The 12,878-nt window shown below is 37.5% G+C and overlaps 1 protein-coding gene across 1 annotated transcript in view; it reads right to left on the bottom strand.

The window, feature by feature from the left end:
- Nucleotides 1–3,829: 3,829 nt before the first annotated feature.
- The window catches only part of SPRED1 (sprouty related EVH1 domain containing 1), a 97,815-nt gene continuing 88,766 nt past the window's right edge, over nucleotides 3,830–12,878 (bottom strand). The window contains exons 5-7 of the mRNA XM_045287992.1: nucleotides 12,716–12,874; nucleotides 10,052–10,153; nucleotides 3,830–9,084 (exon numbers count right to left, since the gene is read on the bottom strand). Of these exons, the coding sequence (XP_045143927.1) occupies nucleotides 8,434–9,084; nucleotides 10,052–10,153; nucleotides 12,716–12,874 (912 nt within the window). The 3' untranslated portion in view covers nucleotides 3,830–8,433. The remainder of the gene's footprint in view (nucleotides 9,085–10,051; nucleotides 10,154–12,715; nucleotides 12,875–12,878) is intronic.

Genomic DNA, 12,878 nt, shown 5'->3' with positions numbered 1-12,878 from the left:
CTTCAGGTGTTATATCTTTTGGCAGCCAAGCATCATCCACTTTCTTCACCAAATTTTCTTGTGCACCCATTGTCTTCAGCGATCATGCCAGGTAGGTGAGCAGGAGACAATCTTTAAGGTGTCTCCCATTCCTAAAACTTTAGTGAACACAATCCATGATTAGAGACAGTCCCAAGGCAAATGCTAGCTTAATGCCAATTCCATGCTCTTTAATGTTATGTAAATTTGCCCTCACAGTGGATAGAACCAATGCCTACTTGAAACAAATTCACTACAAATCATTTGCTGTAAATGTTAAAAACAAAATTAATAAAAAAGCTCAGATCCCTTCCTTGCGCTAAAGTGAAATGAGAACCCTATGTGCTAGGTTGGACTTACACAGTTTTAAAGACAGTTAGGGATGGATCTCATTTGTATCCTGGGGTCTGCCTGTAGTCTTTTAATTACAATTTTAAGTAATTTGGCTCATGTATCTGTCCCTTAGCAAGAACTGGCTGGAAGAACATGGATTTATGAAACTTTGTTTGACTCTAGGAACTGTGAAAACATTGGCTTTTCTCATAGCTAAAAGACAGAAATTCTGGCTTGCTGGACATTTTTGGAAGTATGCAAAAGTTAGAGTTGTATTGTTGAAATTTTCTTCTCAATGAACTCACGATTTAAAAAAGATGGGGAGATGTTATAAAGGTAAGAGGACAGATGAAAATAGACAGGGCACAAAAAAGTTTACTTTGGACAAAAGCCTCAAGAATATATTTTCATTAGGATGTGTTTTAGAAACAACATAAAAGCACAAATTTGTATCTTGCAAGTAGGTAATGCAAAATGAAGACTTCTTAAATGCTTGTCTAGAAATACTAGAATTCATCCTGTCCAGAATACTGCCTTCCTAATAACACTTAGCCTCTTGCTTATTACAGTTGACCCCTGTGCAATGTGGAGGCTAGAGGTGCTTACCTCCGGTACAGTAAAAAATCCACATGTAATTTTGTTGATCCTTAGATGACAGGTTTGACTATACATGGCTTTTTTCTCTGTTGCTGCTTTGAGTGTGTGTTGAGTATTCTCATTAAACACCGTGTGACACTAATTATTTCTGTATGAGGTGGGCAGTGGTTTAGGGTCAAACTGTTATTTCCAGGTGAGCACAACCAATACTTATAAGGGAAAAGGTAATCCAAATCTCATCTTTCTGATATGCATAAGAAGTAGCCTTTCACACTGTGGATTACTTACAGACCATGGCCATCGGAGACCCATTATTTGAGGGGGTGGAGGGTGTGCTATTTAGTTCATTCATTTCAGAGAAACCCCCTGGATTTCTATTGCCCAAGTATGTTTCTTCCTCAGTAAAAACAACCTCTTAACTCAAGACGTCCACTCTCCTTAGGAAAACACCATCAATGGAATAAAGCCAACGTGGCCACTGACTGGTCTATGCCTACAGCTCGAGTGGTTTCTATTGGAATATCCTGGTATTTTGAAGCATTACAATTTTTCTCCCCAATTGTAAGGATCCCCTATAACAAATTTTGACAGCTCATCGAAATTTAGCAGGATAAATGAATAGGGTGCCCCAAAATGGAACAAGGTGGTAATCATGAAAAAAGAAAAATTATCTTGTAGAACTCCACATTTAAATAACAGAACTCAATTCTAACACATTAATACATTTGTTTTATGAAGTATATCTGCAATTCTCTAACAGAAAGGCAAAAACCCCCTGCATCGTGGCTACAGGTATGGGCTTTGGAGTAAGAATCTGGTCCTAAATTCTGGTTACGTTTCAAATGATCTTGGGAATTTATCTTTTAAATGTCATCCTTAGTAAAAACGAGGGTAACACATTTGAGGACAAAATGTGATCATGTAGAAAGTTATATAAATAAAAAAATGAAAGGCTGCTAAACAAGACTTCACACACCACCACTGATTCTTAGCGACTCATTTCGAGTGGGGGCGATCCAGTAGGACAGGGTACAGCGGCCCCTATGTCAGTTTCCTCGGACTGTTAACTCTTTACTGGAGTAAAATTTACATGAGGCTCACTACTCCTGTCAGGAATTGGTCTCGGAAACCCACAGGGAAGTTCTGCTCTGTCCTATGTCACTGAATTGTAATCTCATTGGCAATGAACTTGAGTGTGCATCCTACTATACCAAGAGCCAATGGAAGCCCAAGTTTCAATGCTTCCAATTAAAAAAAAAATTTGGTGGTGGTGTGCGATGCTGCTAAGTTCAGACTCCTACCAGCACTATGTGCCACAGAATAGCTGTGGACGAGGCTTTTCTTGCAGCGGTTCTCAACCTGCCTCATGCCGAGACCCTTTAATAGTTCATGTTGGAGTGACCCCAACCGTAAAATTATTTTCGTTGCTACTTCATCACTGTCATTTTGCTACTGTAATGAATCATCATGTAAATATGATAGGCAGGATGTCTTCTCATTGTTACAAATTGAACATCATTAAAGCATAGAGATTCATCACAAAAACAACATATAGATTGTGAACTATTTATTTCTAATGACAAAGAAATGCAATGTTGTCTGGAAGCATGGTGTTGCATGGGTAACAGCTTTCACGTCAGACACTCGTAGGTAGGCGTATCTGCATGTGGGCGGACGCCCCTGGAGACGGATAGAAGAGCGGTGTCTCGGTTCCCAAGACTCTCGGAAATGTGTTTTCCGATGGTCTTAGGCAACCCCTGTGAAAGGGTCATTCGACCCCCAAAGGAGTCGTGACCCACCGGTTGAGAACCGCTGTTTTAATGGCCTCAGCCCATCACCAGGCTGTTGCTGCATGGGTTTCAAGCACCATCCTTAAGGTTGGCAGTCCAGTGCAAAGTTTGCACCCCCAAAGGACCTTACTTGTGAGTGAAGCAATAAAAAGCAAACTTCAGAAGACTTACAAATAAACACTAGACATTTCATGATTCACGGTAAAGGCATACACTGTTCCTTTCCAAACAGGCAGAGTTAAAAAACGAATCCCAGTCATTTTGGTCTTTTGTTGTTAGGTGCTATCAGAAACCGCCCACCCTGCACTGTGCTCACAACGCTCTTGTGTCCGAGCCCATGGTCGCAGCCCCCGTGCCAGCAGCTGGTGGAGGGCCTTCCTCTCTGGCGCTGCCCGCCACTTGACCAAGCACGATGCCCTTCTCCAGGGGTTGCTCTCCCGATCACACGCTCAACGCACATGAGACAAAGTCGTGAAATCCTTGCCTCTACGGAACATTCTTAAAGTTCATCTATTTTGGTCACAAGATTTACTATTTCATAAGTTTGTCCTACATATTTTCCTTATCTAAATTATTATTGTTTATAATACAGAAGCCCTGGTGGCTAAGTGAGTATATCTTATGCTGCGAAAGGGAAGGTTTGAAACCCTCAAGCTGCTCTGTGGGATAAAGACAAGGCACTCACTCTGCCTCCCTAAGGAGTTGGGGAAGTCCATGGGGGCAGAGCTACCCTGACCTGAAGGGTCGCTATGAGGTGGAATTGACTGCACTGAGGCAGTGAGTTCGCCTTTCCAGTTTTGTTTGTAAAACCAGCCAGTGAAACGCTGACCCCCAAAAAACCCCAACAGCATTAGGTTTAAAAAATGTTCTAGCCATCATTCAAGGTAGTTAGTCCAAACTTAGTGGGAACATGTTCTGGAACTAAAGCCATTCAAGATAAACTTTACTTGACCTCGGGAAAATATACCTTTAAAGGATGAAAATAATTAAAAGTGTGATCATAAGCTTCTTTTGGCACTACTACTTTCTCCTTCAAGAATATTTATCTCACGCGATAATCTGACAGGCTCTCAAAGAGTAAGAAAAAGTTCTTTTAAATTTCATGATAGGTTTAATTAGGTAATTGCAGGGGGGAAAACATTAAAACAAATTCTTATGATATCATCTGATATGTCCAATTACATGGGTATGATGTAACAAAAACATTGAACAAACTTATATATGCATATTTACATTATATACTCAAAACTATCAAGCTAGTTAACTATCCAGAAGGAGATACATGATGACGTGGGTTAAACAATTTTTCATTGCTTATTAGAAAGAATGCAGTCAAGCTTTTAATGGAAATAATATACAAGTGAGGCACTTCTGAGGTCAAGAATAGAAAGCAAAAGACACTATATACTGGCAATGTTCACAAAAATCTGAGTATCTTTAATACAAAGGGTTTTCAATTAGATTATTCTTGAAAAACTTCAAAACAACTTAGCAATTTAAGAAGCTTTCAGGAACAATGGCCAAACGTTTATCAGTGTACCAAAGCATATGAAAGTTTTTATAACCACCTGGCTGCTAGGCAACAGTAGCTTAATACCTTAAAGCCCTTTTGTTTATTTGGTTTACTTGAAATAACCTCAGGTTGTGGGTTGTTTTCAGGTCTTAAATTTTTATGTAAGATTCACTGCAAAGGATCTTATAGTGCTATTATCGTTTATAGACCTTTTTTTTTTTTAGTGCAACAGTAATGCAAGTTTCTAGTGCTTTCTTTAATATTTAGAAATGTGACCCATGAAGATCAAACCTAGAGAATAACAGTAAGGAATCTGCTGTTTTCATCAGATACCTAAAACTTGAATGTTGAGCTCAATGGAGTTTGGGGCTAAGATTTAAAAAAAAAGAAGCAATCTTAAGACATTCATTTCAAAGTGTAATCACCAAATCTGACGGTTCTTTGAACCGTCCATCTAGAGGGAAAGTAGAAGTTTCCTGTGCTCTGGGGACTCACACCGTTATTAAGAAACTTTGTGCCATTCCATTAAGGGAGCGAGAAAAAGAAACTGCAAGACTTACCCAAGATATCAGATGGCACGCTCTACCACTTGAATTGTAAATGCATTTATTTGTATGACAGGCAGTCCAGGATGAAGAATCAATCCTACATGCTCGTTCATGTACTGCAAACTTCCCTCACTTGGCAAGGATTGAACCAACCCTCTCAATAAGTGTTCCGTCACGCTTACCTTCAGTTGCTGCCCAGGCAGCTTTGAAATGAATGAGAAGGCCACATAAGTCTCTTCTTGCACCATGGAAGGCTAAACATGGAGCCACATGCATCTGTTCAATTGACCCACACATTAATAAAGACGTGATGGCAGAATGGATTTCCTTAAGACCCCGGGGACTGCCTGTATTACAAAAGCTCATTTTAGGCACCTGCTGAATAACCAATGAAAATAGGTAGTTTCGAGTTTTTCCCTTTAAATTTAACTCTGGCCCTGACATCATCACACACACACACACACACACACACTCGCTCATGTTCTTTTGAAGTTGTCACAATGGCATACAGTAGATTGTTTATTAAAAAAATTCTCCCTGTTAATGGGAGGAAAAGTAATCGCATTTTCATAATGACTTTTGACAAAAAAAGGTGGGCTGCGTGGAGAGAACTGGCTCTGTAAATGCTTCAGCACATCCATTAAATTTGATTGCCAGTTCTGAACACCTATATATCCCTTTAAAACAGGATATGTAAGAAAAAAGTGCTTTAAAATCATTGAACCACCAACACACAGTAGGAAAAAGAAACCATTTCACATTCCTTTTGAGATCTTTCTTACTCCTGGCTTCCCCAGTGGGAGGGAGCCATCATTTCCATAACCCTTTATGGGTAGTGATGAGCCCTGTGTGATACCTATTTCCATCTCTGTCTGAGGTCTGTGAACCAGGCATCCAGTAGATGGTGCTCAAGAATCATACCTCACTTCCTCAGAAACAGGTCAGAACCATCAATTTTGAACATAAGCTCATCAGACCAGATCAGTCTTTCTTATCTACTAGATGATTTCATTTTGAATATTCACTGTTACTTAAGTATTTTTATTTAGCCATTTGCTACTACTACCAGATTTAAAAAAAAAAAGAGAAAGGTTAAGGAGAAGCCAATTGGCAGTGCCACATCTGTATGGAAAACAAGATGTTCTAGAATGTACCTGTTGACGTGTTTAAAAATGAGAGCATGTTTTCACCTAAGGATTCTAATTTACTTAAGAAAAAATTTCTACACAGGGAGTCAGGTGACATAAGTTAGTCTTTTAGATTGATTTGGAAAACGATTTGTTAACTATAAAGATCCAAGATGAAATAAAAATCATTTCATCAGCATAATTTTTTAATAAAGAAACTTGTTTAAAATTGTAAAGGAAAAATGGGGATGGGATGGCAAAATCTTAGCAGCAAAGTGGTTAAACAAATTGAAAATATTAATGCACAAACATTAAAATATTAAAGCATATATGTTGTATATAAAATACAGTACAGAACCAGGAGTTGCACTATACTGATTAGTGCTTAACAGGAGAAATTATTAAATTTGTTCTTCCCAGACATATGTACACAGTTTATTTCCACAGCATTTTCCTATATAGCCAGCAAGTTATTTTCTTCAGTTATTCACACCTTGCTCAAACCTGAATTAGAGACTCAGCACTTACTAATATGAAAATTTGTTCACAAGAAAAACAGTATTTCCATTTGACCAATAAAAAGGATTTTTGAAAGTTTAACAGTCTATTCTAGAAACCAAGTTTAGCTGAAAACTTCAGGGATGAAGATCATCTGGCGCAGCAGCGTTCAAATATATAAACAGGAAAAATAAGACTTAAAACGGCTGCCACAGTGTCATGTTTTGGATTCAGTTCATCCAATTGATTTTTAATACAAAACTAGAAATAACCTCTTCTTCATAACATCTATAGTTATCAATATATTTTTCTTCTTTTCAATGTGAAATAATACTTCAAGATGATCTATATACACAATGTTGTCAGTTCAAGCTGTCATATATAAATATAAATGCTTTCTTAAAAAAAAGTATTTTACAGACAGATAGTGTTATGTACATTGTTCAGTTTGATCCGAGACAAAAGACCGCTAACACAAATGTGATATGTAAAAAGAAAGACACATAAATGACATTTAAAAACTTGCATAGAAAACGAGCTTTTAAATGGTAGTGTGATTTTAATTTTCATCACTTCTGAAACTGGAGGCCATCAGAAAAAGGCACACTTCTTAACTACTATACCCCTCTGAGGGAATGTTCTCAAAGAACCCCTCACTGTGTTAGAGTTTTAATGTAGCCACAACGACGACGAAAGACAATTTGACCCTGAAGTACTCTGAACAGTTGGAAAATTTACCCAACTACTTTGTAAATTAAACATCCAGTAATACAATGCTCTGCAGAAGAAATAAATTTTTATGTACAAGCTATCTCATTCACAATGTTGGATTACATATGCTTTTCGGAGAATTTAAAACATATTTTAACATAAAATAATTTTGCTTTTGGTCAGTTAAATAAAATGCAACTGAGAAACGTTATATTGTTATATGAAGATTAAGCTAAAAAAATTAGTAGCACAGCTGAACACATCTTGGTGTAGCATAAGGAGGGATGGAAGACCCAGGAAGAGTTTGAAATGAACTATCCAGTTACACCTTTTGCCTTGGAAGATAGTTGTAAATGCAAGAACATGTTTTGAAGGAGGAAACTCTGGAAGAAAACAACTTGCTGGTTGCATACCACAAAAACAACCCAAAACCTCACTTTTTCCCATAATGTTTACTCAGTCTCTTTTTTATATAAAAATAAGTGTTACATTCCCATTAGAACATTAGACAATTACATCTGTGCTTTAAAAAAAGTTGGTCACTCAAGGCTATTAGAATATTTTAAAGGTTTTTCTATTACCAGAATGTAAAGATAGAACTCACTATAAACTGTAGCCATTGGGAAGAGAGGATGAAAAGATCAAACCACTCACATAAAGGAAAAAAAAAGTTATTAACTAGATGAGTTAAATATTCAAATATAATGGAATGTGACAGTAGATATACATACATATATCTACTTTAGAACTAGGAAGGGGAAGAAAAGTTTAATATGTAATCGTACCTTACATTTAGTTAAACATAAATATTTGTTATTTATACATAAAATTGCTTCCAAAAAAACAACTAATTAATCAATTAGTTGTACTTGTTTTACTTCTTAAAATTTCCAAGTGTTAACTTTTCTTAGACTTAAATCAACTCTTCCCTAGTGCACTTTTAGTTCATGTCCTAATGAATTCAGCTCTTTAAAAGTCCCATCACCCAATACATAAATATACAAAATTTAAATCCTTTTAGTTGCATCATGTGTATGCTCCCTTTTTCTAGTCAGTTACCAGAAAAGGTTTCCTTTTGCGAATCCTTGTTACAACCTGTAACAAAACATGCCAAGCACTAAAGTTAGGCATGGCAAGCATTTGTGAAATGCCAAGAACTGCCGAGTTCTGCTTCTTCCACGTGTGGGCCCAGAGATACCAGGCAAGATTCAACATTGCCTGTCAAAAGCTTCCACAAATCCAAGCTAGCTAATTCCTGGAAACAAAGATTGTAAGCTCATTTTGGCACTGGATCGTTTTCATCCAGCAGCTTTGTGCTTCCCGCCACAGCACCCACATGCCTCACCAGAGCGATGGCACATTCTCAAAGGGACGTAGCAGCACATACATGGTACAATGAAAGACAACGCTACCAGGGCTAACCATCGTAAGCAGAACTTGTCATCGCTAGTGTCACAAGAACAGGGGTCAGAAAAATCTCCCTCTGAGTCTGACATACAATGATACAACATGCTCTCTGCACAGAGCATGCAACTAACTTGATATATGCATCTTTTAATCGGGTCTGGAGCATCCTGACACTTCCCTCTGCCATTTTCTTCATGATTAAACCTTTCCTGGCAGTAGACGCAGCGAGAACGTTCACCATCCTCTTTTCTTCGTTTTGACTTCTTAAATTTTAAGGAGGAGGGCTGTGTCTTAAATACCACAGAGTTTTTGAGTGCACTTAACTTAGTCTCATCCTCACACGAGTACAGATAGTCAGATTTTTTATTGTCTGGTTTTGAAAACTGAATATTGGAGTCATTATCATCTCTCTCCAAGTCATTTTTCCACATATCAGGATGTCTGTAGTCTGCATAGCGACGTATTAAGATATCACGAGGGTTGATTCTGACGATCTCATCCTCATCTTGAAAGCTGACGTGTCTGATTGATTTCAAGGGAGCCTACGAAGGAAAGGGAGGAGAAATTGCAATAAGGATACACATGTTTGTACAACCTGACTATATGGGAAGCCAACATGGAAAGGCCTGGGTAGCACTCCGGGGTACGCTTTGGACAGTGACAGTTCCATGGGAGAAAGATGAGGCTGTTTGCTTTCCTACGTATTCACATTCTCAGAAAACCTTTCAGGGGTACTATGAGTCAGAAAGGACTGGATAGCAGTGGGTTTGTTTTCTTTTTGTTTTTCTGGGATGTGGAAAGTTCCTCAAAATGAATTAACACCACACACACCTCAGAAATACACACACACACACACACACACGGAACAAATCAAGTCTTCCATGCATATAGCTCCAGTCAAAAAACCAGACAAAACAATACAGCCCCGCCCCCCCAAAGTGAGCATTTAGTAGTCCAGATCAGATCCTCCACTCCTACCCCCAGATGCCGCCGATTCATGCTGGCGTGAATTTCTATTTCAGACCTTTAGGATCCCGGTTAATATAAATTCCAGGTTTGGGTAAAAAGTGAGGTGATGGATATAATGCAGTAAATTAAAAAATATCCAAGTTCTATGGGCTCTATCTAAAGCAGTGGAATTGACCTAAATTCAACCCAGAGTCACGACAGAGTTAACAATAACAATTTTTATTTCTCTCACCTTGGCATATAAAAATTCTATCAATTAATGGAGTACTGTATCTAAATATTTAAAGCAATTTTATTTCAGAAGATTTAGCATCTTCAAGTTGAAATCACAGCCCAAACATTGGATTATTAATAATATATCCTAAATAAAAACATTTTAACTGTTAGTCTAAATTATATGGGTCTGTAAGCATATGCGTAGCAACTGTCTACAGTGGAAGATTTTCTAGTAGAATTCAACATATGGAGAATTAGAAGGATTGAAACTTCACCAAATGTCAATCAGTTAAAATCATTATCAGAAGAAATGGGATTGCGTACCTTATTTTGGGGCTTTACGTTTCCACATTCCTTGGATATTTGCCGTTGTGTATATTCCATACCTCTGCTCTGAATGTCTAGGTCTGGCTGACTGAATGTTATCTAAAATAGGAACAATTTCTACTGAAGTGAAAAAATAATGCATTTTTTTATATTTAATCAAATCACAGACCTTAGGTTCCCAATTTTTTTGGCCTACCACCCTCTTTGCAGGACAAAAGAAAAAAAATTACTCAAATTCCACTGTGGCAGTTAAAAACTTTTGTACTACACTGTCCGCCATTCAGGCAGGGTTAAGTGTAGGCATGTATCTGCCTTTGCAGCACCCCCTGGATGGTTCCAGTGCCCCCAAGGGGGCAGTATCACCTACTTTGAGAAACACTAACACAGTATACTTCGAACATACTTCACAGCCTATTATTAAAAAGCACAATTTGAGTTATCCTTTTAAAGCAACATCATAAAACAATGGAGATAAAGGAACTGCCCCCATCCCCCAAATTTAAAGGTCTTATATATGCAAATTTTAGTTTAAAAAGTAACCACAGGCAAAAAGTGGAAATAACCCCAATGGCCATCAACTAGGGAATATGCAAACTGCAATATACCTATATAATAGAATATTATTGAGCCATAAATAGGAATGAGGTACTAAATCATGCCACAACATGGAAGAACCTTGATAATACTCTGCTAAGTACAGGAAGTCACAAACAACAGGTCACACATGATCTGATCCATTTACAGGACATGTCCAGAAAGCAGACACAGAAACTAAATACAAGGTAGCAGGGGCTGGGGCCAGGGGGAATGGAAATGAATTTTCTCTTTATGGTGGTAAAAAGTGTTCTGGAATTAAGGAAAGTGGTTGCTTTAACTTTTATGTAAACACAAAAACCCAAGGATCTAAGCATCTACCCTAAGAAGCTAATAGTGAAATTCTAAGAAGGAAGATCATAGAAAAATAGCAGAAACCAATGAACTAAAAATCAAGAAGAGCAAAAAGTCTCCAGTGAAGCAACCGAAAAGGCTAATAACACGGATAAATCACTAAGAACTCTAATAGCAAGATAGAAAAATGAGCAAAGTTCATCATTATTCCATAAATTAAAAAATGTAAATGAAAGACAAAATCCCTCAAAACACAACCTGTCATAGTAGACACAAACAATTAGAAAACCTGAAAAGTATTATGGCCGCTAAAGAAATGGAATCTAATAAAAAACCATCTCACAAAAGAAATTGCAGACCCAGGTGCAGAGAATTCTACCAAACGTTAGGAAATAACAATCTTAACATCTTTCACAAACTAACATCACCTTCATAACCTAATGAAATTACAAGAAAGGGGAATGATGTGCTAATCTCTTTCATAAACACAGACAACAATCCTAAATAGGTAAAGAACAAAAATCTAGAAGCATTAATTTGGAGGACTTAAGTATCAAGCCTAGATTTATTATAAAACTGTCACAACTGAAACTGTGTAGCGCTGGTGTGAAAATAGACACAGAGGCCAAGGGATCACAACAGAGATCAGAAACAGCCTCAACATATCTAGTCATACGACAAAACTTAAACTGCAATGCAGTGGTTTCCGAAAGCCGGGGCTTTTCAACAGATGACGCTGCATCAATTGGCTATCCAGACGGAAGAAAACAAACAAACAACTTTGATATTCCAATCTCATCACGTACTCTTCAATAGGCTAACAACTTTTCTCATTTTGAACAGTCCAGGCAATCCCTTATCTTTTCAGAATAAATTCGGTGTGCGCCTTCTTGTGCTCCCATAGCACCCTTACCTCACCTTTAGAGCAGAACTCTGGAACAGAAACCATGGTTTATTTTCCTAGATGTCCTCAATTCTATACACAGGGTGAGACACAACTAATGTTACTAATTTGTCAAATGGAATGCTTTTGCATACAGTTCTCGCCTATGAAAATGTCTTACCAAGCAAATTGCATGTTTGAGCTCTTCAGGTCAAATTTTAAGGAAGACTCAGGCGGGCTTTAAAGCATAGGCAGTATGCTATGGAACGCTAATGCATCTTTTATTTACCACCTGTGAAGAATGATATATTAAAAAATTTTATCTTTTTGATTGGCCTTTGTTTTGTTGACAAACGCTGGGTGTGATTTCAGTTCACAAAGTAAGAGTAAGGTTACCATCACTAAGAGAATGAGGGTTAAGAATTGTCTTTCTGATAATAGAGTCATGTACTGTAATCGAGATTTCATTTTCAGATTAACTTGGATATATTCAGAGTCTGAACATTTGATCCCAGTGGAAATGTCTTCACCGAATTGATTTAGGAGTACAATTTCAGTTTCTGAGGTATGCTACAGGAAATGCCCTTGTGAAATTTGTGTTTATTTATATAATAGGTATGTTTGCTAAAAATGATTTTCATCTTTTATTGAGTATGGCTTTTATACAATAATGCTAGGTAAACTTTTTGTTACCAAGAGGCTAGAATGCTTTTCTTCTTAGATAAATGAGAATGAAATAATTTATTCCCCTTTGCCAGCAAAATATTTAAATTCAAATTTCTGGTCCGACCATTACATCTATTTAAGACCTTATTGTCTTAATATCCTTCTCTAACACATTCCATTTTCACACCTCTTATTAACAGCCTGAAAAATGTCTATCTTCTCACCTGATTGACTTGGCTTTGCAAGTAGGCTCTTCTGGCACTCAGATCTTCAAATGGAGAAGGTCTTATATTTGAGCTTCTATAAGGCTCACTGGTAACAACTGTGTCTTGCTGGAAAAAGTGGTCTTTCACTAGAGAACTAGAAGTATCCTCTTCAGGTACCTAA

This window comes from Echinops telfairi, unplaced genomic scaffold, assembly GCF_000313985.2.
Source record: "Echinops telfairi isolate 266 unplaced genomic scaffold, ASM31398v2 ScPeMD7_18;HRSCAF=68, whole genome shotgun sequence".
NCBI lineage: Eukaryota > Metazoa > Chordata > Mammalia > Afrosoricida > Tenrecidae > Echinops > Echinops telfairi.
This window is presented reverse-complemented; position numbering and strand designations above follow the sequence as displayed.